Below are 22,024 nucleotides of genomic sequence, written 5' to 3' on the forward strand. Positions count from 1 at the left end.
AAGTGGGCCTAAGCCATCAGTCAGACATCCCCCGAGTGCTCCCGGACTGTGAGAGGGTGCAGGCCGGGCTAAGGGCCCCCGCTCCCCTGAGTGCACAAATTTCGTGCACCGGGCCTCTAGTAAAAGAAATAAAAGAGATGGGGATTCCCCCCAGCATTTCAGAGAGCCTGCTCTGAACAATCCAGTTCTAAACCAGTGTGATGTGTGGTGAAGGGCTGATGGACCTGGAACCCCCAGAATATGCAGGTCAGCCTGGCCTCCACCTCCCTGCTCCTTCCTAGATTCTGGGCCCTGGTGCCCTTCAGAGCCCAGCCTTTTTGCTACCACGAGGGGCAGGGATAGGATTAAGTCCAAGAGTGTCTATGGCACAGTAAACTCATTTATTTTTTATTGTAAAGAAGTTGCAGTTGGAACATGGGACACTGAAAATACACAATCACGGATTGTTCTTTCAGAGGAGGGAGGGAGAGATCCATATATACAAAAAATTGTAAACATGTTCACTTAAATATCCACACATAATTGATCTATACTACAATGTACAGGGTTGTCATTCAACTGCAACTCCAGAGGCATCTCTCTGTAAGAATGAAATGTGGCAACCACATCTGATTTAATGTGAAAAGCCAGCTTAGAGCAATGCATGAGTAGTCAGCTATGCAGAGGGACCTCAACCTTAACTTGGGCCTTAAAATGGGGTGCAGGGTAGGGAGCTGAAGGACTGGTTCAGGAAGCTAAGGTAAAGGGGTTTGCATGGAATGGCTGTCTCCAGGGCACCATGGAGCCTCTGTCCTCGAGGCTTGTCTTGCCAGGCACGCAGGTGTCCCTAGCCGCCCTTACTGAAGGGCTGGGAGAGGGTTGGTGCCCAGCCTATAGCCATCTTGTGCCTTCCCTGGCCAGAATCACCCACACCCAGGAAGAGGCCTGGGCCAACACATGGAGGGGCTGGGTTGAGCAGCAGGAACCACAGAGAGGGGCTGCCTGTGGGAAACTATCAGTTGAAACTTGAAAACTTGACCACAATCACAACATGGAGAGGGCCAGGCTACTCTAGCGAGCAGGTGACAGGAAATGGAAGGAGGCTCCAGACAGAGCACATGGCCCCACAGGGTGAACCAACAGGACAGGAACAAGGACTGTCACTACCCATGGGGACATGGGAGGGGGAGCAGTGGCCATGCTCCCTGGGTCATGGCATGGGGGTGGGGGCAGTATTCCTGCCCCCAGTCTGGGACAGACTCTGCACCTGGCAATGGAGGGCAGCTGGATCCCTGATGCCAGAGTGGACAGGTGGGCCCCGGGCTGGCTGCCTCATGAGGGGAAGGGCCCCCTGCCCAGGCTGATCCACTGGAGGCTGGAGATTAAAGGTACTGGAGGAACTTGGGGGGTACAGCCCAGGTACCCTGGGGGCTACCCTCTCTTGGCCCCAGAGGGCCCACAGTGGCCACCCCTCCACCCCTGGAGTTGGGCCAGGAGGACCTGAGGGAGGTCCCAGGAGGCCTCGGGCCTGGCATCGGTGGAGCAGCCTTCCAGCCCTGGTCTGGGTTTGCCAGCCACTAGTAGGCGGGCACCTGGTATCCTTTGGGGCTGGTGTCCAGGGTCTCGGTGAAGGGCGGGCTCTGGTAGGTCTCGGTGCCCTCCACACCGCTGCCCACTGGGTAGCCAGGGTAGTCCTGGCCCGCCCCGGTGCCCAGCTGTTCGGTGGCAAAGATCGACATGTCGGTGCCTAGACGGAACCGGTGCAGGGCCTTCAGGGTGAGCGCCACCTGAAGAGGAGCCTGAAGTCAGCTAGAGCGGACACCGGCCTGGCCCCGGCCCTCACCGCCCGCAGGGCGCACTCACCCAACTGAGGATGGAGAAGAAGCTGAAGGCGATGGCGGCCCGCGCTGCGTCTCCCGCCTGCGTGGTGGCCGGCCCGGGCGCCGTGCGCTGCCACTGGTTGGTGAGGAAGCAGAAGCCCACGAACCACAAGAAGGACCAGAGCCCTGCGGGCGGGCGGGCGGCGGTAGGGTTAGGGGAGCGCCCCCGGGGGACTCCATCGGACCACTCTGGGAGCGGGCGGGCGTCAGGGCGCACGGAAGCCCCGCGGACCCGCTCCTTTCCCATCAGCCCCCGACACGCGCCGCACCGCACCGCACCGCACCGCACGCCCCGCCCCCGAAGCCCGAAGCCCGCACCGCCCGCGCGAGCCGCCTCGGGCTCGGCCCCGCCCACCTGAGAAGCCCAGGTCCAGCAGCACCGCGCGGCGCCGGTCGCGGACGCTGCTGATCTGCTGGAAGCGCAGGTCCAGCAGCAGGAAGGCGGCGCAGGCGAGGAAGGCGCCGAGGCCGAGCGTGACGCCGAAGCGACAGGCGCCTGCGTTCCCGTTGAAGACGCAGCGCAGCTCCGGGCCGTCGTCGGAGTTCACGTAGCCCTCGTTGACGATGGGCCCGAAGACGGCGATGGCGAACACCTGCGGGCGCGGGGGGTGCTCAGGCCCGGGGGTGGCCCAGCCGCGCGGCCACGCCCTGGGTCTGTCCCTGCGCTCCCTGGCGGCACCGGGTGCGTCTCTGGGTGAGGGGCTGCGGCACCCTTCCCTTCAGACCTCCCTCCGGCATTTAGTCATCATGGACCGCGGGTACCGTGTAGTGAGCATCCCTATGCCCAGACACGGTGCCTAAAACTGCTGCTTTATGCGTGTTCGCTCATAGAATCCTCCTAGAAAAACACGAAGGTGCCCTTCGTTGTTCTTACTCCCTTTAAGGACGAGGAAATTGGGGCTCCAACAGGTGACGTGATTTGTCCGAGGTCGCATTGCTGGTAAGAGCAGGGGCTGACATTGGAGCTGGGTCTTGTGCACCGTGGGGGCCACGCCAGAGGTGGGAGCAGGAGCCTCCGGAGTGTGAGTCCAGGCTCGAGCCTGGGGGAGGCAGGGCTGGAGCCAGGAGAGAGAGGCCAGGGGGCAGGGGCACAGCAGAGGGACACTCCAAGGAACGGAACCTGCCCGCCCTCGGCATATAGAAGCCGTGTGGCCCTGTCCGTTAGCATATCATACATGATGGACAGGCCCAGCTAATGGGGTGTTGGGGACGGAGAAATCATGTCCATCCAGCATCCTACACTTGGTGGGCACTCAAGTGCTGATGACCCCACATGACTGTGTGTTTGGGCTCAAAAGGCGAGAGGATTGACCTCTGGGGTTCAGTTCAACGTCAGCGCTCTGTCCCCACGAGGGCTGGAAGGCAGGTAGGAGGTGGAACACAGTCATTTCATTTCATTTTATTTTTAAATTCTAGACCATGATCCTTTTAAGCCAGATGCAGCTCTTTTAGCTCTGGGCAAGCCTGTTTCTAAAAAAAGATCTCCAGTTTCAACTTCATCTCTCTCCTTTCCCACCCTACTTCCTGGAGATAGAGTCAAGAGGGAAACGAAGGTGCAGGATTTGGACTCCCCCCCCCCCCCCCCCCCCCCCGGAGTGGTACACAAGTGGAACCAGAGCTGGGACCTGAAGGTAGGGTTCCTGTATCCTGGTCTGGCCAGAGTCACTCCCCCTGCCCTACACTGGGCACCGCCCTACTCAAGACCATCGAGTACGTAGCTACCAGCCGTTACTGGCTGGACAAAACCCAGAACTCGGCACCTCGCCTCCCATCTCTCCTACCTGGAGAAGTATTAAGGAGGAGCAGGCCACCAAGCCTAGGGACGCCCCAATCAGCTAGACTGCCCCTAAAATCTGCCCCTCCCACACCACCACCAGTCAACCATCCCAAAGTAGAGCCCCATCTGGCTGCCCCACCCAGAGGATCCCTGATCAACCCCCCCACACACACAGTTGCAACTGGGGGGCCTGGGAAGGGCCAGCTCCCTTTAAGGAGCCTGGAGGGTGTGTGTGCAGGAGAAGCGGGAGGGGGGCGGGGAAGGGGGCTGTGCCAGATTCAGCTCCCGGAGCCCCTCCGTGAATCCCGTCCCCACCCCTGTGCTTGCTTCTAGGTCATGAGAACAGGAAAAACGGAGCGAGGGCTTAAGAAGGGGACCATTCGACCTACGGAGGAATTGGGGGTGGGGGACGGCGGGAAGTGACCTCTCAAGGTCCCAGGCTGTCGCCGGCAGCCCCTCCCCCGCTCCAGGTGGGCGCGCCCAGCACGGTGATGTCACCCCAACCTGCGGCCCGCGAGGGAGGGGACAGCGAGGAAGAGGGTGAGGGCGAGGGACGGGGTGGGATCAGGTACCGGGACAGTGGCCACTCACCCAGGACACGACCCGCAGCAGGGTCTGGGGCCGCTTCGCGAAGCTCACGGGGTCTACGGCGGCCCCCGCAAGGCCCGCGCCAAACGAAGCTCCTTCCATGGCTGGCCCCAGCGGGCCGCGCACCCCTGGCGCCCTCTGTCAGTCTGTCCGCCGGCCGGCCCTGCCCAAGATAGCCCGGGGCTGCTGCGAACGCTGCTGGAGCTGCCGCTGCCTCCGCTGCCTCCCGGGAGCGCGCACTGGCCGCGGCGGGGACGCGCGGGGCGGGGCCGAGCCCGCACCCCCTCACTGGTCCACGCACCAGGCTGGAGCCCTCTGGTCCCTCCCGTCTGCTCTCCTTCCACCCCCAGCCCTCAGCTGCATGACCCGGGTCCAAGATGGACTCACCAGATCCCGATCAGGGGGCAGGGCTAAGGAGCTGGGCCCTCACCGCCCCTCACAAGGCGTCAGCAGTGCAGGCGGGCACCGGGCTCCGCCTTTGCTGTATCCGGGCAGATGGACAGAGGGCACCTGACCCCCTGCCTCTCCTCTGAGCAGGGCCCTTTCATGAATGTGTAACTGAGGCCAGATGGCTCTAGTGTCTTTCCCCCTCAGGAAATAGGAACAGGGCTCCCTGGCCTTGGTCCCCTGCAAACCAAAGGTTGGTCACTGGGGCCTTTCCCCCCATGAGTCGCTCCCGGACACACACATACTGCACCCTAGCTTCTCCTTCAGAGGGTCCTAGCCAGCTGACATGGAGAGAGGATGGTCTCTGCTCCCAGGGGCACTTGTCCAGGTGGGCAAAGCCCACAGGCCAGTATAAGTGGGAGTTGGGGCCCTGACAGGTTTGGCTCAGTGGATAGAGCGTCGGCCTGCAGACTGAAGGGTCTCAGGTTCAATTCCAGTTAAGGGCATGTACCTTGGTTGTGGGCGCATCCCTAGTAGGGGGTGTGCCGGAGGCAGCTGATCCATGTTTCTCTCTATGCCTCTCCCTTCCTCTGTAAAAAATCAATAAAATGTTTTTGTTTTTTTATAAAAAAACCACCAATTGTTTATTTTAAAAAATAAGTGGGAGCTGGGGCATCTCTGCTCCTTTCCTGTGGGTGGCCAGGTGTCATTCCAAGGTGGTTCTGAGCCTTCCACGCCTGGGTTTCCTGGACTGACTTGTGACTGACATATTTCGTTTGGGGCCAAGGAGCAGGGAGAACCATCAGAGATGGGAGTTTGGCTGAACTGGGACCTCCCAGCCCCGTACCACCCCTGGGTCTTTTCCATAGATCCCAGGGCCCCCGTTAGTGTCCCTTCCTTCAGGTTCCTTCCAGCCCAGCCCAGCAGGAGCCCGGATGACTCCCATGTTTCTATCCGAAGACCACTGGTGGTCCCTGAGGTCCAAAAGGTTGGCGACCGCTGATCTAGGCAATGATAAGACAAGTTTGCATTTGTTGAGCATTTACAGTGCTAAGTACTTCACAATGACCTGTTGGGGTAGAAACTATCATCACCCCCACTTCTCAGGTGGTAAATAGGCAGATTGATTGAGTTCTGGATCATAGAAAGTGAAGAACTGGGACTCGAATCCAGGTCTCTGTCAAAGCATCTGTGTGGACAGAGGGTGGTGCCTGGCCCAGCCTCCTGGGAAACCTATCCCAGGGCAGGTGTGGCCAGAGGTGTTGCCCACCTGTCTTCTGTCAAGTGCATGAAACTGCATCCAGTCCTACTACTTCTCACCTGTCAGCAACTGTTCCCCGTCTTGGTCTCTTACACCATCCATTTGCCCCTTAATCATTTGCATCAACACCCAAACATGCTGCACTTTCTTCTATATTAAAAAACATCAACTCTTGACCCCATTGCCCCTCCAGCTGTCCCCATGTCACTGCTCCCTTTACAGGGCAATTCAGACACTGAGGTCCCCACCCTCCTAGCAAGGCTTCAAATGAATGTCACCTTCTCCTCATGTGCCTCTTACTTTACAGGCCCTTCCTTGTCCCCCATTCAGGTTTCCTCCTCTTGTCCAACCTGTGATCCTTAGAGGCCCCGGACATGATCATGGCTCTTCTCCTCTATGCTATTGGACTGTGCTGACAGCTCCAGCTAGAACCTTCTCTTGGACTAGAGCCCCACTTGTCTTCACCTGGTTGCCCTGGAAAAGTCTGTGGCAAAGTTTAAGAGTTTTATTAGGGGATGAAACTTCAGGAAAGCGCGTTAGGGAGTAAGGGAAATGAAGCAAGGAGAGAGCAGATATAGGCAGTATGTTCTTGAACTGACCACAGTGGCTCACAGGCTACTCAGGATAGGCCAGAGATGTGCTGGGGCCAGTCCATCAAGGAGAAGAGAACTTATCTGCTGACAAGTCCCCACCTATTTCTTTGTGTCACCTGGGTAGTATGTTGTGGAAGCCAGCACCCCTGGGAGAACAGGTCAGGTGAAGGTGGTGAGGAGGCTGAAACATGGGGGACAGAGGAGACCAGAGCTTTATGACTACAGGATGGGACACACTATTGCTGGGACATTCTTGCTGGGAGCCAAGGCTTGGGAGCAGGTATGGCTGAGCAGATCAGAAAGGTTCAAAAGCTAGGTCCAGGTCACCCCCAAACCTGCTCTCCTCACAGCCTTCTTCATCTCACTGATACAAAGAGCAGCTCCATCCTCCCAGCTTCGTGGGCCAAAACCCCAGTCACTTTTGGCTCTTCCTCTTCTGTACTTTCAGAATATATCTGGCATCCTCTTCCATCCACCCTGAGGCCAGCTTCCCCCTCAGCTGCCACATGGGTGCCTGCTCTCCCTGCTTCCACCCATGCCTGCCTCACCCCAGCTCAGAGGAAACTTTCCGAAGTAACATCTCACCATTCTTCAGCTCCAAATCCTCCAAGACCTTCCTGTCACAGAAGCTGGGAGTTAAAACCATGTCCTTGCTGGGGCCTTGAAGACTTCACGCTGACTCCCCTTCACCTCTTTAACCCTCCCTCAGCTCCAGAAATTCCGCCTCCTTGCTGTTCCTGGGATATCCTGGCCCACTCTTGTCTTGGGACCTCTCTTTCTAAAGAGCCAGAGTCTGGACAGGAGGAAGCAGCTGACCAGAGGAGTGAGGGTAGGCCCCGTCCATCACTGAAAGTCCCAGCAAACACACTGAAGGCAGGTTTTCAAGTCACTTCTCCAGCATTTTATTTCTGTCTCGAGTTCCAAGGAAGCTGACCCCAAGGAGCCTTGTACTGCTAGGGAAGGCCATGTGCTGAGCAGAAAAGGAGCTGGTGTCGGTGACCCTCAGAGGAGAGCCATGCCTGCACTTTCCCTCCCTGTAGGCACTGAGCAGGGCGGAAAGCTTAGCCTCAGGCCTCTTTCCTGAGGGGCAAACAGCACACAGCCTCTGAGGCTACAGGCACTGCGGCTGTCTCTAGCCACAGTGGGGAGACAATGGCCTGGTCTCAAGGATTTTGTGGGACAGAAGAGGCCAGCCAAGCCTATCACCTTCCTGTGTGGGGAAGTGGGCACCAGGGTGTGAGATGGGCAGGAGGCCACACCCTGAAAAAAGCGACAGCCTAGCCTGGCCAGTGTTGCTCAGTGGTTGAACATCAACCATGAACCAAGAGGTCACCAGTTGATTCCTGGCCAGGGCACATCCTGGTTGCAGGCTCAATCCCCAGTAGGGGGCGTGCAGGAGGCAGCTGATGGACGTTTCGATGTTTCTATCTCTCTATGCCTCTAAAAATCAATAAAAACTTTTTATTAAAAAGAGGGGGGAGGGGACAGCCTAGGCTGTTCCTACTCCTTCACCTGCAGCCCCACAGGACCTCAGCTGAGGAGGAGGCCATCAGGGTGCCATCAGCAAGCACCCTGAGAAGGAAAGGGCCCCATGGGAAGTGGCTGGGGAACACCCAACTGAAACACAACAGGCTCTGGCTCTGCCACTTTAGAGAGCGCTACGATGCACTTTAATGATTGCCCTGCCCCTCTCTAGCCAGGCAGCCCCCATGGGCTCTAGCTGGCCCCCCTCTAGTCGCAGGAGCCGTCCTTCCAACCATCACGCCAGCGCTCATCCACTTTAGAGCAGTCGAAGTCCGGCTTGCCTAGCTTTCGGTTCACCTCGTTGTGCAGGCGGCACAGCCACTGGGTGAAAGATGCCCGTGTGCGCGTGTCTGGCTGGTTCCTATATATCCTGTGGGGCGGGGGGAAGCACATGGAGAATGAGGACGGGCAGTGGTCCACCTGCTCAATTCAGAGAGCGATGGGATGCTGCTGTAAGCTACACCCAGGTGTATCTCATGTTCTGAGAGACAGTAATTCCCAGAACAGGGCTGACCCCATAGTGTCCAGGCTTGGTGGACTCCTCGGCCTGCTCAAAACCTGCTCAAAACCTCACGTGGGGAGCTTGATAAACCCTCACAAGAGCCCAGGGCAAGACATTAACTCAGATCAGGCAACTTTACAACCTCATAACAATCAGGAAGCCTCACCCAGCTTCCCTGGCCCCAAGCAGTGTGGAAAGGGTGGGGCCTGCACAAAGGCTTACCTATCAGCCAGACCAGTTTCTCAGCATGTGGGGCCCTGGTGCCTCCGCTCAGCAGGAGACCGTTTTTTAACTGCCCAGGCTTCAAAAGGCAAGGGCTGCCTTACCCCCCACATCCAGAAAGGCCTATGGGTGTCAGACGGCCCCAGGCTGCTTGCCCTTTGAGTAGAAAGATGGCTGATGCAATCCCCACTGTTTTGTCCCTGCTCTTGGCAATTCTCTGCCATTTCTGCACCTATTTCTCTGAGGCGCTCCTTTATGACATCGTCAAGGGCCCGGCCCAGGCTCCAGGTGGGATGCTCTGCTGCTTGCAGGCGGTACAGAGTAACTTACCTCTTCCTTATGTCTTCTGCACACTCCTCACATGGGTAAAATTTGGAAAATAAATGTATGAGTTGGGCCATGTCTTGCTGCTGTTCTGGGGTGGGCAGGTCGGGGTAGTAGGCGGCCAGGGTGTGTAGGACGGCCCAGCTGTGGCGGCCCAGTTCCTCACGATCCGGAGGACAATCTTCCCTAAATTTGCTGCCCCGCTGCGGAAGGAGGCGAAGGGTCAGTCTCCGCGGACCAGAAGCCTATGACGCTCCCCTTTTCCCCTCCCCGGCTGGAGGCCCAGGCTCCAAACGTTAGTCCTGCGCGGATCCGGGCCTACCTTGGGGGCAAGGTTCAGGCACAGCCAACCCGGGGGGCGCAAATCCATCAGGCATAGGCCTGTGGGGTCGGGAGGCCGGCCCGGGAGCCTGAGAACGCGGGCGGGGGGGGGCGGCGGGCGGGAAGGGGAGTCGTGTGCGGGCCGGGGCTAGGGGTGGGCAGGGCTCGCGAGCCTCGGAGGAGAGGTGGCGCCCCCCACCCCCACTCCCGGCATCTGCACCTTCTGCTGCGTCCGCATCCACGACTTGAAGTCCACGCAGGCCCGGCAGTGCCGTCTCCGGGAACTGTCCTCGGAGACCTGAGGCTCGGGGGTCGGTGCCAGGGTTGGAGAAGGGGCCGAGGCGGCGGCGGAGTCTCTCCGTCCCGAGCCCCGGCCGCGCGCATCCGTCACCAGGTCCTCCATGGCTTCGGAGCGCGCGCCGCCGGGCAGGAAGGAGAAGAGGTTCCCGACCCCGAAGCGCCCCCGTTCGCTGGGCGCCGCCATGTTGCCCGCGCAGTGCCTGCCGGGCCAGCTCGGCCTCAGCGGGGCCTCCGAGTCGGCCTCAGACCCGCGCGCGCGCAGCCCACCAGGCGCGGCCACAGGCACCCGGCGCGCACGCCGCAGGCTCGGGCGCGGAGGCCGGGTTGGGGCTGGGGCCGGGGCCGGAGTCCGGCGGGGAGGAGGAGCCGGGCGCGGGGGCGGGGCGGGGAGCCGGGCCCGCATCCGGGAGGAGGCAGAGCGTGAGGCTGAGGTTCGGGTCAAGGACCCGCCGGATTCCCGGGCCCGGGCGGAGGCTGGGCCAGAGGCCCGGGGGCTGCCCACGCCCCTGGGCCTTGTTCCGCGGCCCGAGCCCGGCTGGCGAGGTCCATGGCGAGGCTCCCGCTACCTCCAGCAGAAGAGCAGCGTGTGTGGAAGGTGCGCCGCGGCCGCGCCCTGGACTCGGACTGCCGAGTCCAAGTCCGTCTTGCGACTCTCAACGCCACCATCGCTCCCTCTGACGGTCCCGCGTGCCTGTGGCCACGCACTGAGCCTTCAACTGGGGGTACGCCCCCCAGCGGGCTACGCGGCGCTATGGCAACGTAGGGCGGGGCCTGGGCGCAGGGGGCGGAGTGCACCAGGGGGAGGTCCCGGGGGCTGTGCCTGCAACGGAGGCGGCGCGCCTCTGAGCTTCTGCGCGAATCCGGCGGCCCCCAGATCCTCCAGTTGCGGGAAGGAATTAAAACCAGGAAGCAGGGGCCGCAGAGAACTCTTCTTCCCTACGTACAGTCATTCCGCAAATATTTGTGTAGTGTCTCTTCCAAGCACTATTCCAGGCGCTGGGCAGGGGGGTAGCAAGACCCAACCCTGACCTCCTAGTCCCAGTGGTCAAGACGGGGACGGGGTGGAGGGGGGGGGGGGAGTTACACTAATAAATGTTCACTTACAAACTATGGTGCGGAGGGGGCCATAACAGGGCGTGGTAAATGCAGGTGGCCTCCTTGAGAAGGTGACCCTTATGCAGAGGCCTGAAAGATACGGAATCAGCTGAAGGGGGCAGTCAAGGACAAGGCTGGAGGTGGGAGGTCTCAGCCTCGTGAATAGGCTGAAAGGCGGGGGGACAGGACCTGGGGAAAAATCCAGAGGTGGGCAAGGGCCCGCCAAGGACCTTGTCAGCTGCCTTGGGAACTGGGAATTTATTCTGAGAGCTGTGGGAAGGTACTGGGCAGTTTTGGGTAGGGCTACCTCTACCTGATCCCATTTCTGTTTTGCAAAGATTTCTCTGGAGAGTCAATTTCATGGGAGCAAGTAAGGAACATGGGCATTAAGTGGGGGGTGGGGTGGGGGACTTGTAGTTGCCCAGGTGAGAGATAAGGGTAGGGGCTATGGAGAGGGGAAGAGTGGGAAGGATCCAGGGTTGTGGGGAGTGTGGAAGCAGGGGGCTCTCAGTGGGTTAGTTGAGGAGGCCTCAGCAGCCTTCTAGGTCCCTGGCTGTTAGTAAACTGGCCCTTCCCTAGCCTCTGTCCTTTGTCTCCCAGGGAGCAGGGTCTGTTCCTACCTGACGCTGCCAGGCCAGACGCCCTCAGCACAGCCCCCACTGAGATCGGGGAGAGTGAGGGAGTTGGGCTAAAGGCATTCTAAAATCAGGCCCATGCAGCAGGTGTTCACTGTCCAGGCCAAGACCAGTGAAGGTTTGAAAGCTTCAGAGAGAGCCGCTGGAGGGACACACAAAAGCCCTTTGTCCAGGCCACGTGGTTTCCTGGAGGGATGCCCTAGACACCGACTCCTCCCTGAGGGGTTTGGGGTGGGGTCCCAACACAGAGCTGGTGGCCTCAACAGCAGGAGAAACACTGTGCCCCAAGGTTAGATGCAGCTCCAGAAATCTCCCCTGAAAGAAAGGAAGCAGCCCGGAATTGTGGGGTACCTGGGCACATCCTCGGGAGACTACAGGGTCTTCTCACCATCCCAGTGGGGGAATGGTCACTCCTGATCTCAGAGGCTGTGTTTGCAGTAACTTGTAATCAATTATAAATTTAGAGGCAACTCTCAAAACAATCCTAGTCACCCCCCGCACCCCCAAGTGCCAGTGACTGTAGAGATGGATGGACCACCACAGGGAGGGAAACCTCTGGGGTGAGCCTGTGAGATCCGACCCTCCCCAACACATACGGAAAAACTGGCATTATTCACTTAATACAAATTTCCTCCTTTGTGACTTGGGGACATTAAAAAATCTTCCCTCCCAGGTGAGGATTAAGCCGTTCCTGATGACAATTGTGTTAGCTGTCCAGGCAAGTTCAAAGGCGATGCAGGGGGCACGCCTTGCAGGAGGCTCTCGCCAACCCCAGCATTATGCGGGACTGGGAGAGCAGGGAGGGTGGGCCAGGCCTAGCGGCACTTTGATGGGCTCTGCCTTCTCCACCTCCCAGGGCAGCAGTCCCAGCCCCTCCACCGCCTCTGTGCTCCCCCTCCTACTCGCCAAGTCCTGTGCTCCTGCTCCTCCATCCAGATTTTCGGTTGGAGGCCCAATGAGGAAGCTAAGGACAGGGGGAGGGCAGTGCGGGAATGCCCCTGGCAGGTCTGAGGCATCAGGGGAATTCCAACCAGTCTTTCCGGGTGCCCAGAAGCACCTCCAGTCCCTGTGCAGCTAGGGAGCCCGCGGGATATTCTGCCACTCTGACAGAATACGCTGCTGACTCCAGAAGCCAGGACCTGGGCCCGTGAGACCACAGCTATGGTGGGCCCTCGGCACCCAGTGTCAGTCCGTGCAGCAGCTCTGGTGCAGACAGAGAAGCTCCAAGTAAGTGCTGGTCCCTGTGGACCTTAGGAGGAACTAGGGAGGGAAGGAGGTAGGAAGTTCAGGGTCCAGACCCTCCCAGGTGCCCCAGCCTTTCCTCCCAACAGATGTTCGCCTTCTCTGTGTGCTGGTCGGATGACAGCAACACCTTGGTGCGGAGGAGCTGGGATGAGTTTAAGAAGCTCCATGTGAGTGAACCTGGGACTTCCTCCGAGCAACAGCCCCACCATGCCTGCCCTCACCCCCGTGTTGGCTTCTAGCCCCCACGATCCCAGCGAGATCCCCCCACCCTCCCAAGGTAACCCAGTGAGCTCTCAAAGACTGATATGCCGGTTCTCTCCCTTAGAAGATCCTCAAGGAGACCTTCCCGGTGGAGGCAGGCCTGCTGCGGAGATCCGACCGAGTTCTCCCCAAACTTCCAGGTCAGGCACCAGGGATTCTGGGAGGGGTAAGAGGGGGGCAGGAGCAGCAACCTGGCGATGGGAGCCCTGGGGTGGGGTCCCATGGTCTGTCCCCTGTGGTGCCCATAGACGCATCTACATCACTGTTGGCGCGTGGGGGGCGCAAAGGCCGTGGCCTGGCTCGCCTGCAGTTACTGGAGGCCTATTCTCGGGCGCTGCTGGAGGCAGAGCAAGTATCCAGGGGGCCGTTACTCACCGCCTTCTTCGAGCCACAGCTCCAGGACCTGGAGCCTTCACTACCACTTGGCAGGTGCCTAACCCGCCCCTAACTCCCTGAGGGAAGCATTTGGGCGGTGGGGGCCGAGTGGTGGGGAAAGGGCCCAGGCAGTACAAGGCCGGGTGAAGCGTGGCAGCCCATCCCCACACCCCTCTCTCTTGCGACCACCCTTTCCAGCCTGGTGATCCTGCCCATCCTGGAAGAGCCCCCACCCCGCCCTGTGGGCAGTCTTGCCATAGGCAGCCTGGAGGCTCTGCGCCTGCACTGTCTGCAGCCCTTCAGTACCCAGGATACACGGGGCCAACCCTTCCATGCGCAGGCCCAGGAGGCCCTAGACGTGCTGCTGCGACACCCCTCAGGTGGGGCTGGGCAGGAGTCTGGGGGCTTGACCTGCTGCAGCCAGGATCCCAGCATGCGGGGGACCTGAACCCCTGCCCACCTTCTGTGTACAGGTTGGTGGCTGGTGGCTAATGAAGACCAGCAGACAGCATGGTTTCCTGCTCCCTACTTGGAGGAGGTGGCCCTGGGCCAAGGACAAGACGGGAGGCAGCCCTTAAGGAGTAGTGGTAATGAGACTCATCCCCTCCCCATGCCCCCCACCACGGCTGGGCAGTGAGCAGCAAGGCTAGGGGACAGAAAGCACCTGACCCAAGGGTGAGATGCCGTGGAAAGACTAGGTGGTGGCAGCAGTCCCCTAGCAGGTACTCGGGCCCCATAGTGGGCTTGAGCCCCAGGGGGTTTGGAATGGTCCCTGGCATTAGCAGAGACACAGAGAGGGAGAGCCTGGAAGGGGGATTCAGTGAGAGATCGATGAGGGGAAGGAGATGGAAGCCCTGTGGTAACCACCGAGTGCCCACTCCCAGGCTCCCAGTTCTGTGCTTCCCAAGCCTACGAAGGCAGCCGGGCCGACGAGCTGTCAGTGCCTGCGGGGGCAAGAGTGCACGTGCTGGAAATGTCGGACCGCGGCTGGTGGCTGTGCAGGTGGGGCTTTGGTGGGGGGAGGGGGACAGAGTCCAACGGGGCTGGGAGGGCAGGGCCAAGTGCTGACCAAACTCTGCCCTCCTTGCAGGTTCGGTGGCCGCACAGGCCTTCTCCCCTCTGTGTTACTGCAGGCAGATGGGCTCGGCACGCTCCTGAATGGACCAGGGTTCACTTCTGGGGCAGAGGGTGGAGAGAACAGGGCAGGGGAGGCCCAAAGCTCCCCTGAGTCCCCCCAGGTCATGACACTTCCTCCTACTGTGCCAGCCCGCCCCCTGCTGAGTGCCATTCAGAGCCGCTGCTGCACCATCACCCGTAGGGCACTGGGGAGGGACCCACGGAGTCAGGGACATCCTTGAGGGTGTGTGGAACTGCATGGAGAGTGCTGTGTACCCCACAGCTGGAGCGGCCCGGCCAGAGGCTCCAGACCCCGGGGAAAGACTGATGGCAGCCACACCGCCCCCAGGGCAGGGGGAGGGTGGGACTCTCTGGCTGGCAGGGCCAGGAAGCTACACTCTCCCATTTCCTCTGAGTGAAGATCTGATTAACCCACACTCAGTGTCCACGCTGAGGGGCAGGGCCTGTTGGACTGCACAGGCCCATGCACAGGGGTGGTGTTTGGCCAAGGTTGTAGCCTGGGACCTGGGGTGAGACAAAACCAAACCGACAGAGGAAACTGGGATAAAAACTCTGGTGTTTCAACAAAAAACAAAAATAAAAAACAAACAAACAAAAAACCTTCTGGTGTTTCAGAGGGCAGAGGGGGCAGGGAGGGTGGGCAGCTTCATGTTGTGCCACAAGAAGTCTAGGAAGGTGGCTGCCTGCAGGGTCCGACTGAGCCGCTGGAAGTGCCGCTCTGGGGGTGACAGAGGATGTCAGGGGGGCGGGGGGGTCCACGGAGCCCGGCCAGGCCACTCCCTACCCCACCAGGGCTGTGTCCATGTACCTGTGTAGGGCAGCAGGGCCTCGAGCGAGGCCCGCACACCTTCGTAGGTCAGCAGCTCTTCGGGGGCCTCGTGCCGCAGGAGCACACTCAGCACGGCCTGGGCTTCGTGGCAATGCCGCGAGTTGGTGTTCCACGTGACACAGAAGCGCAGCAAGGCCTCTGAGGGTGACAGGACGGTCAGACCTGCCTGCTGGCCACCCCACTCCTATCAGGCATTGTCCAGCCCCTACCCTCCTGTCCCGAACCTTTCTGGTCTCGCCGAAGTCGGAGCACGGTGGCTTCCAGTTTCTCGAAGGCCTCAGGGTCCCTCCGGATGGCTGCGGGAGGAGGAAGATAAGCCCCAGGGAAGGAGCAGGACAGACCTGAGGACCCTCCTTCCCCCTCTACCCCTGAGGCAGCACTGACCCTGGATAACAGTCAGCACAGTATGGGGCCGGTCCAGGGAGATGGCCAGGCCCAGCGCCCGCAGGTACCGCTTCTCCTGGAGCAGGTTGTCCAATTCTTGCTGCCTGGCGGGGAAAGGAGGGAGGACAGGGCCACAGGGCTAGGGCCGGGGCTGAAGGCAGAGCCATCAGGGGGCTGGCTTAGGAGTCAGCAGACCAGGCCTGAGCACTCACTGGTGGTAACCTGTGTCACTGCTCCGAGCCTCAGTTTCCCCATGTCACAAAGCAGGGGTGATGCTAACATACCCTACCCCGAGGGGAGGGTGATGCTGATGCATGGGAGGCGCAGCCATATGGGTGGCACTCACAAGGAGGCTGGGTGGGACCCTCAGACTTACTTGACCACCTGCTCCTCCCGCTTGGCCAGCTCCTCTACCTGCTCCATCTCGGTAACATCCTGGGGTCAGACTGGGGTCAGAGTGGAACCTCAGGCTGCCCTGCCCACTCTTCGCCCACTGCACCAATGCCCACACACCTTCCAGAGGACGACACAGGAGTCACTGGCGCCAGTAAGAGCACGGTCGTCCAGCTGGCTGCAGTGAAGCCCCCAGACCTTGTCCTGGTGGGCGTCCAGCGTCCTCACGCACTCATTGTTCTTGATGGTCCAGAGCTTCACGAGCCCATCAGAGCCGCTGGGTTTGGGATTGGGAGGGGGCTTAGCACTGGGACCTGTCTCCCAGCTCACCACAACCCCAGCCCCGTCCCCAGCCCAGTCACCTGGACAGCAGCTGTGTACCACGGCTCACAAAGGCCACCTTCAACACAGAAGCATCATGCCCCTCGAAAGTCTGCAGGGTTGGGACGGGGAGGGTATGAGACAGGATCAGGTAGGGACCAGGACTGGGGTGGGGGCCGGGCCTGGGGTGGGGGCAGCTTACCTTAAGGCAGCTGAAGTCCTGCAATGCCCAGAGCTTGACAGTGCCATCAGCTGAGGCAGTGGCCAGCACCTGGTCCATAGGTGAGAACTGGACACACCAGAGGCCACGCCGGTGGCCTGAGAAGACACCCAGCAGTTGGCACTGTGGCAGGGCCCAGAGCTTGGCTGTGCGGTCCTGTGAGCCTGTGGCCAGCAGCTTGTCATTGGGAGCAACAGCTACACTGTTGATGTCCTAGTGATGGCAACAGGTAGCAGCTCAGACACCCCTATCCCAGTGAGGGCCCTGCCACACTGCCACCTGTGTGCTCACCTTGTCGTGGCAGCGTTGTGTCGCCTGGGCCTGTAGGAGAACAGGGCCACTGTCTGGGGCTATGCTCTTGGACAGCAGGACTTTGGGGATGGGCCACAGCTTCACAGTGCAGTCCTGGCTGCCCGTCACCAAGAAGGTCTCCTTCAGCCTAAAGCCCAATTGGGGGGCAGGGAAAGACGCCTGATGAGCCTTTGCCAGCCCTGTCTGCCAGTGCACCACAGCTCAGGCCTGCAGGACTATGGTCCAGATCAGAGGGGCTGTTCCAGAAGGCAGATGGCCTGAGTTACCCAAACACATCTCTGAGACCACTTGCCTGCACTTCAAACCCACACTGCCTACCCTTGGTGCCGCCACCCCAGGTGACTTTGTCCCAATAATGGGACCCCAGCCCTAAATGCAGGGAGCGCCTTCTCAACCTGGACTTGTTCAGTGTCTTTCTCTCTGCTCCAACATCCTACCCCTTTCATCCACCCAGCTCCAAGGCCACTTCCTAGGAAAACCCCATCCAACAATGGCACCTGGGGTGCTTCGTTTGTTACTCTAGATCCCTAGGTTGAAGTTTAAAAGAGCAAGGTCAAAGGCACCACCTTCCCCTCTCCGTCTCCCTGAGCTGGGATTCCATCAGCAGCAGGGCCTAGGTCTCCACATCTGTGACACTCTGCATCCCAGCCCTGGCCCACTACCTAGAGCAGCAGATGGTGCCCACGCTGTGTGTGTGCCCAGAGCCTTGAGCTACACAGGTCACTTCGCCAGCCTTGTTCATCCTCCAGACGCGAATGCTCTGGTCCTGGGGACGGGAGGGGTGAGGACAGGGGCTGGGCCAGACTTTCCCACTGGGGACCTATACCTCCACACCTCTTGGGGTACCTCACCTTGGCACAGCTGGCAAAGAGCCACCCCTTCCGAAACACATCCAGGGCAAGGACAATATCTGAAAGAAAAGTGGAAGGAGAACGGTCAGAGATCAATTAAGGGAAAGGGTCCCAGGAGCGTCGGCCTGGCACCCTCACCTGTGTGGCCATGGAGAATCTGGCAGGCGGATGTCTGTAGCTCAAATACTTTCAGGCAGGGGCTATTGGAGGCCACGACAATGTGCGAGTCCTCAGGCCCAAGGAACCGGACATCCAACACCTCCTCGCTGTAGCCGGCAAACTGCAGGGTGGAGGGACACAAGCCAGGGCTCAGGTGAGAAGAGGGTCTACATCCCCAGACCGAGGGTTGACCAGGGGGCAGTGCTCACTTGTTTCTGCAGCTTCAGAGAATGTGCTTCATAGAGCACAAGGTTGTGGTCAGCGGTGACACTGAGGAGCAGGCCAGCAGCTCGGACCAGGGCGCAGTGGGTCAGCTCCCGCCCAGGGCCTGACAACGGCTGCTGTGTGTGGACACATTGCCCCGAGGCCGCCTCCCACACGCGCAGCACACCTATGCGGGGACAGAGGCTGCTGGGACTCACAGGTCTGTGGGCCACCCGGAGTCCCTGCTGCCCGCCCTGGCCTGGCCCCACACACCTTGGTTGCCAGCTGTCAGGAAGTGCAGGCCCGTGGACTTCACACCCAGCTGGGGTGCCAGCTCCTCTGGCAACAGCACGGCGGCCTCCACACTCTGCGGAGGAGCAGGTCAGAGGTGGCAGCCCCAGTCCCAGCCCTAACCCACTCACTGGCCCTGACCCCCCGGGTGCCCCACCTCAAACACAGGGATGGTCCTCAGGGCCTGGTGGCTCCGCAGGTCCCAGACAATGCAGATCTTGTCCCGGCCCGAGCTGGGGGAAAACAGCCACCTCAGTTCCCAGATCTCAGCCATGGCCCTCCCCGCCTGCTAAGACCTGGGTAGCTGGTTACTGACCTGACCATGGTGTGGCCATCAGCACTAAAGGTAAGAGAGGTGACAGCGCTGTAGTGGGCAGTCAGTACAGCCAGGCACGACTGGTCCTGTAGCGACCATATGCGGATGGCGGCGTCTGTGGCTGAGGAGAAGAGCAGCAGGCGTGCGGGGTCCGGGTGGAAGGCCACCAAACTGCAGGTAGGTAGGTGCGGCAGGTGAGTGGTGCCTTCCCAGTGTGATGCCCCACTCACCCAGGCTCTGCTGTCCCTACTCACTGCACGACACCTGGCGAGCCCCGGAAGTGGTGTGTCCCATAGTGCCGCACAATGTCCCAGACACGCACAGCCCCATCACAGCCGCCTGTGGAAATGTGTTTGAGGTGAGGGGGCTGGTGTGTCCCAAGCCCCGTGCCCGCCAGCCGGCCCATCCACTTGCTGGGGCCCTACCTGTGGCCAGCAGTGTGGAGGTGGGATCGAAGGCCATGGTGGCCACAGGGGCTGTGTGGATCGCTTTCCACAGGCGGATGACTCTGCCCTCTCGCCAGGCCCAATGAGCCAGCAGCAGTGCCCTACTGGCTGTCACTAGCACCTAGGGGAGGATGTAGTTTACCTGGGGGGTGGGGGGTGGAGGGTAGAGGCAAGGCCGCCCATCCTCATGGACTCAAGTACTAGAACCCACCTCCTGTCCCTGCCCCACATACCTCATCATCAGGGCTGAGATCAAAGGCAGTAATGTCCTCCTGGTCCTCCTAGGGGCAAGAGTGGGCGCACAGAATGCCATGAGAATAGGCTGCTTTTCCACACCAGTCCCTAACCCTGGCTCTCCCTGCCCTCACCTGCTCCAGGCTCTGCAGGATGGCCCCTGAGGCCACTTCCAGGATGTTGACTTTGGTACCACAGACACAGAAGAGGTACTGCCCAGTCTGGTCCAGCTGGGGACAGAGGGGGTCTCAGCCAAGATAACACCCTGCAATCCCTGCCTGCCCCACCACGCTGCTCCTCTCTCCCCCCCGAGCTGGTACCTGCACCTTCCCGCCCTTGTAGAAAGGCTCGATCTTGCGCTCGACAGCATAGCTGGAGGGTGGACAGAGAAAGAGAGTGAGTGAATCACCCACCCCTTGGTCCCCAGTGCCAAGCCCTGTGCTGGGTGCACTCCCAGAGGTCAACCCAATAGGTCCTTGTGACAGCCCCTGGACAGCAGCAGGGATGGGGTACTGGCGGTGATGAGTTCTTTTCACTGTTGTGAGGTGGGTGTTGGTATCCCCGTTACAGATTATTTGAGACCCTGAGCTGGGTTGCTGATCCACAGAGGGTCCCACAACAGCATATGCTGTCCAAACAGTCCCGTCTTCCCAGAGACTCCCCAGTGCAGATCAGGCCAGGCCTTGGGGGCCCCCTGCTGGCCATGGGAGGCCAGGCCTGAGTACCGGCCCAGGGTAACACACTCAACACCATCCCTGAGGTCCAGCCTGAAGGCTTCCCCAACCCTTCCTCCTTCCCCAGCCTGGCCTGCATCTCAGTCCCCAAGCAGTCCTATTCCACCCTGCTCCGCTGCCTCCATGCTGGTCCAGGTCACTGCACCGCCCCCTCTGGAGAGATGCTGCAGCCTCTTCACCAGCCGCCCACCCACTCTCTCAAACCCTGCTGCCAAAAGGGCCAATTAGAACATAACTCTGCCTTAAAATCCACTCCTCTCCTCACATGTTTCCAAGACACTGCCCAAAGGGGCCACTGCTAACCTTTCCTGTTTCGACCAGGCTGTTCCCTGTGGGTGGCCTGGACCTCTCTTGCCAGTTTTCAATGGCCCCTGACTAATCCACTGGGGTAAGCCTATTGCCAAGATGAAACAAAGCCTCCAACCCCCAACCCGTAGACCATGCACTCGGGCTTCTTCTGCTAGTGCCTGTCACAGCCACTGAGGACAATGATTTGCCTGAAACCCTTATCCCATCAAACTGCGCTCCAAAGGGCGCGGCGGAGCCTGTCCCTTTCCGGACACTGAGCATTGAGATGTTCAGCAGAGGCTTGGGAAAAAGCACGGGACTCGGGGCTTCTAGACCACTGCTGACGGCCCATCTCCTGCCCTGCCCTCCTGCTCCCTGGAGGAGAGGGACAGCAGGTGAAAGCCCCAGCCGCCTGACCCAAAGGTGGCGGTTCTCCGCTACCCGAGGGTGTCAGAGGTCCGCTCCCATCCAGGACCAGCCTCCCTTTGTGTTCAGTCCGTCCCCTCCTCCTTCTCTAGGACCTCTCGTCCCCTCCCAAACGGGCTCCTAATTTAATAACCTGCCCGGGCCCAGGCCCCCTCCCCGCGAGCAGCCATTGCTGGCTCTCCCACCTTATACTATTGCTACAGCCTCCACGCCCCCGCGGACCGGTCCGTCCACAGTCCCCATCGCCTCCCCACCCGAATGCACATCCGACCCGCGGCGGGCGCCTGCGCTACTCCGGCCGCGACCCCGGCTCCCTCCCCGGCGGCGCCCACAGCCCGTGACCCGCTCACTTGGCCTTGAAGCGGCTCAGTCCGGCCGCAGGCTCCTCCATGTCGCTGCCGCCGCAGCAGCCGCCGCCGCGTGGGGGAGACCCGAGCGCCTCTCCGTCCTGCCGGCGCGCTTCACTGGCGTCACCGCGCGTCTCTACTGTGACGTCATTACGACCGTGCGATCCGCGCCGGTGGCAGTGGCTGCAGCGTCAGGAAGCGGAAGCTGGCAGAGGCGTTTCCGGCCTGGAAGTTGGGTTGTACTCCGGCTGGGGCCGGTGGGATGGCACAGACTGCGTTCACTAGGTAGCTGGCATTTTATTCTATTTTATTTATTTTTAAAAAAATATATTTTATTGATTTTTTACAGAGAGGAAGGGAGAGGCATAGAGAGTTAGAAACATTGATGACAGAGAAACATCGATCAGCTGCCTCCTGCACACCCCCCACCGGGGATGTGCCCACAACCAAGGTACATGCCCTTGGCCCGAATCGAACCTGGGACCCTTCAGTCCGCCGCTCTATCCACTGAGCCAACCAGTGAGGGCTATTTTATTTTATTTATTTTTTTTAAATGTACTTTAAAAAAAATATATTTTACTGATTTTTTTACAGAGAGGAAGGGAGAGAGATAGTCAGAAACATCGATGAGAAACATCGATCAGCTGCCTCCTGCACATCTGCCACTGGGGATGTGCCCGCAACCCAGGTACGTGCCCCTGGCCGGAATCGAACCCAGGACCCTTCAGTCCGCAGCCGGACGCTCCTCCATCCACCGAGCCAAACCGGTTTCGGCTATTTTATTTTTTATTGAAGGTATTGGTATGACGTTGGATAATAAAGTTTTACTGGATAATTATATAGGTTTCTTCTATAATATGTCA

At 60.0% G+C, this 22,024-nt stretch overlaps 4 protein-coding genes across 6 annotated transcripts; 1 reads left to right on the forward strand and 3 right to left on the reverse strand.

Annotated features, from left to right (window-relative positions):
- Positions 1 to 361: 361 nt before the first annotated feature.
- SYNGR3 (synaptogyrin 3) lies at positions 362 to 4,647 on the reverse strand. The gene is made up of 4 exons (XM_070411600.1): positions 4,228 to 4,647; positions 2,215 to 2,452; positions 1,843 to 1,985; positions 362 to 1,766 (listed from the first exon to the last, which is right to left on the reverse strand). The coding sequence occupies exons 1-4, from the start codon at positions 4,324 to 4,326 to the stop codon at positions 1,557 to 1,559; spliced, it is 690 nt and encodes a 229-aa protein (XP_070267701.1). The 5' UTR covers positions 4,327 to 4,647; the 3' UTR covers positions 362 to 1,556.
- A 2,696-nt stretch (positions 4,648 to 7,343) lies between these two features.
- GFER (growth factor, augmenter of liver regeneration) lies at positions 7,344 to 10,360 on the reverse strand. The gene is made up of 3 exons (XM_070413276.1): positions 9,579 to 10,360; positions 9,044 to 9,240; positions 7,344 to 8,359 (listed from the first exon to the last, which is right to left on the reverse strand). The coding sequence occupies exons 1-3, from the start codon at positions 10,059 to 10,061 to the stop codon at positions 8,197 to 8,199; spliced, it is 843 nt and encodes a 280-aa protein (XP_070269377.1). The 5' UTR covers positions 10,062 to 10,360; the 3' UTR covers positions 7,344 to 8,196.
- Positions 10,361 to 11,571: 1,211 nt separating this feature from the next.
- Positions 11,572 to 14,997, forward strand: NOXO1 (NADPH oxidase organizer 1). 2 transcript variants are annotated; one of them, XM_070413274.1, is made up of 8 exons: positions 11,572 to 12,615; positions 12,720 to 12,800; positions 12,959 to 13,034; positions 13,143 to 13,323; positions 13,468 to 13,649; positions 13,743 to 13,856; positions 14,154 to 14,271; positions 14,360 to 14,997. In XM_070413274.1, the coding sequence occupies exons 1-8, from the start codon at positions 12,550 to 12,552 to the stop codon at positions 14,625 to 14,627; spliced, it is 1,086 nt and encodes a 361-aa protein (XP_070269375.1). In that variant the 5' UTR covers positions 11,572 to 12,549; the 3' UTR covers positions 14,628 to 14,997. The 2 variants fall into 2 exon arrangements, with proteins under 2 accessions (XP_070269375.1, XP_070269374.1); XM_070413273.1 differs by having other exon boundaries at positions 12,959 to 13,323.
- On the reverse strand, positions 14,946 to 21,269 carry TBL3 (transducin beta like 3). Of its 2 annotated transcripts, XM_070413272.1 has the most exons (22): positions 21,165 to 21,269; positions 19,687 to 19,738; positions 19,501 to 19,596; positions 19,366 to 19,413; positions 19,112 to 19,253; positions 18,941 to 19,025; positions 18,687 to 18,857; positions 18,528 to 18,603; positions 18,353 to 18,446; positions 18,085 to 18,266; positions 17,855 to 17,996; positions 17,717 to 17,775; positions 17,528 to 17,631; positions 16,845 to 16,992; positions 16,536 to 16,766; positions 16,375 to 16,445; positions 16,133 to 16,289; positions 15,996 to 16,054; positions 15,620 to 15,723; positions 15,460 to 15,531; positions 15,215 to 15,373; positions 14,946 to 15,124 (listed from the first exon to the last, which is right to left on the reverse strand). In XM_070413272.1, exons 1-22 carry the CDS (start codon positions 21,203 to 21,205, stop codon positions 15,018 to 15,020), a joined length of 2,400 nt encoding a protein of 799 aa, XP_070269373.1. In that variant the 5' UTR covers positions 21,206 to 21,269; the 3' UTR covers positions 14,946 to 15,017. The 2 variants fall into 2 exon arrangements, 1 of the variants encoding a protein (XP_070269373.1); XR_011471287.1 differs by lacking the exons at positions 14,946 to 15,124; positions 15,996 to 16,054 and having other exon boundaries at positions 15,287 to 15,373.
- Positions 21,270 to 22,024: the final 755 nt, after the last annotated feature.

The sequence above is a fragment of the Myotis yumanensis genome, unplaced genomic scaffold (assembly GCF_028538775.1).
Source record: "Myotis yumanensis isolate MYYU_CA2020_CCGP unplaced genomic scaffold, mMyoYum1.0.hap1 SCAF_4, whole genome shotgun sequence".
Taxonomy (NCBI): domain Eukaryota; kingdom Metazoa; phylum Chordata; class Mammalia; order Chiroptera; family Vespertilionidae; genus Myotis; species Myotis yumanensis.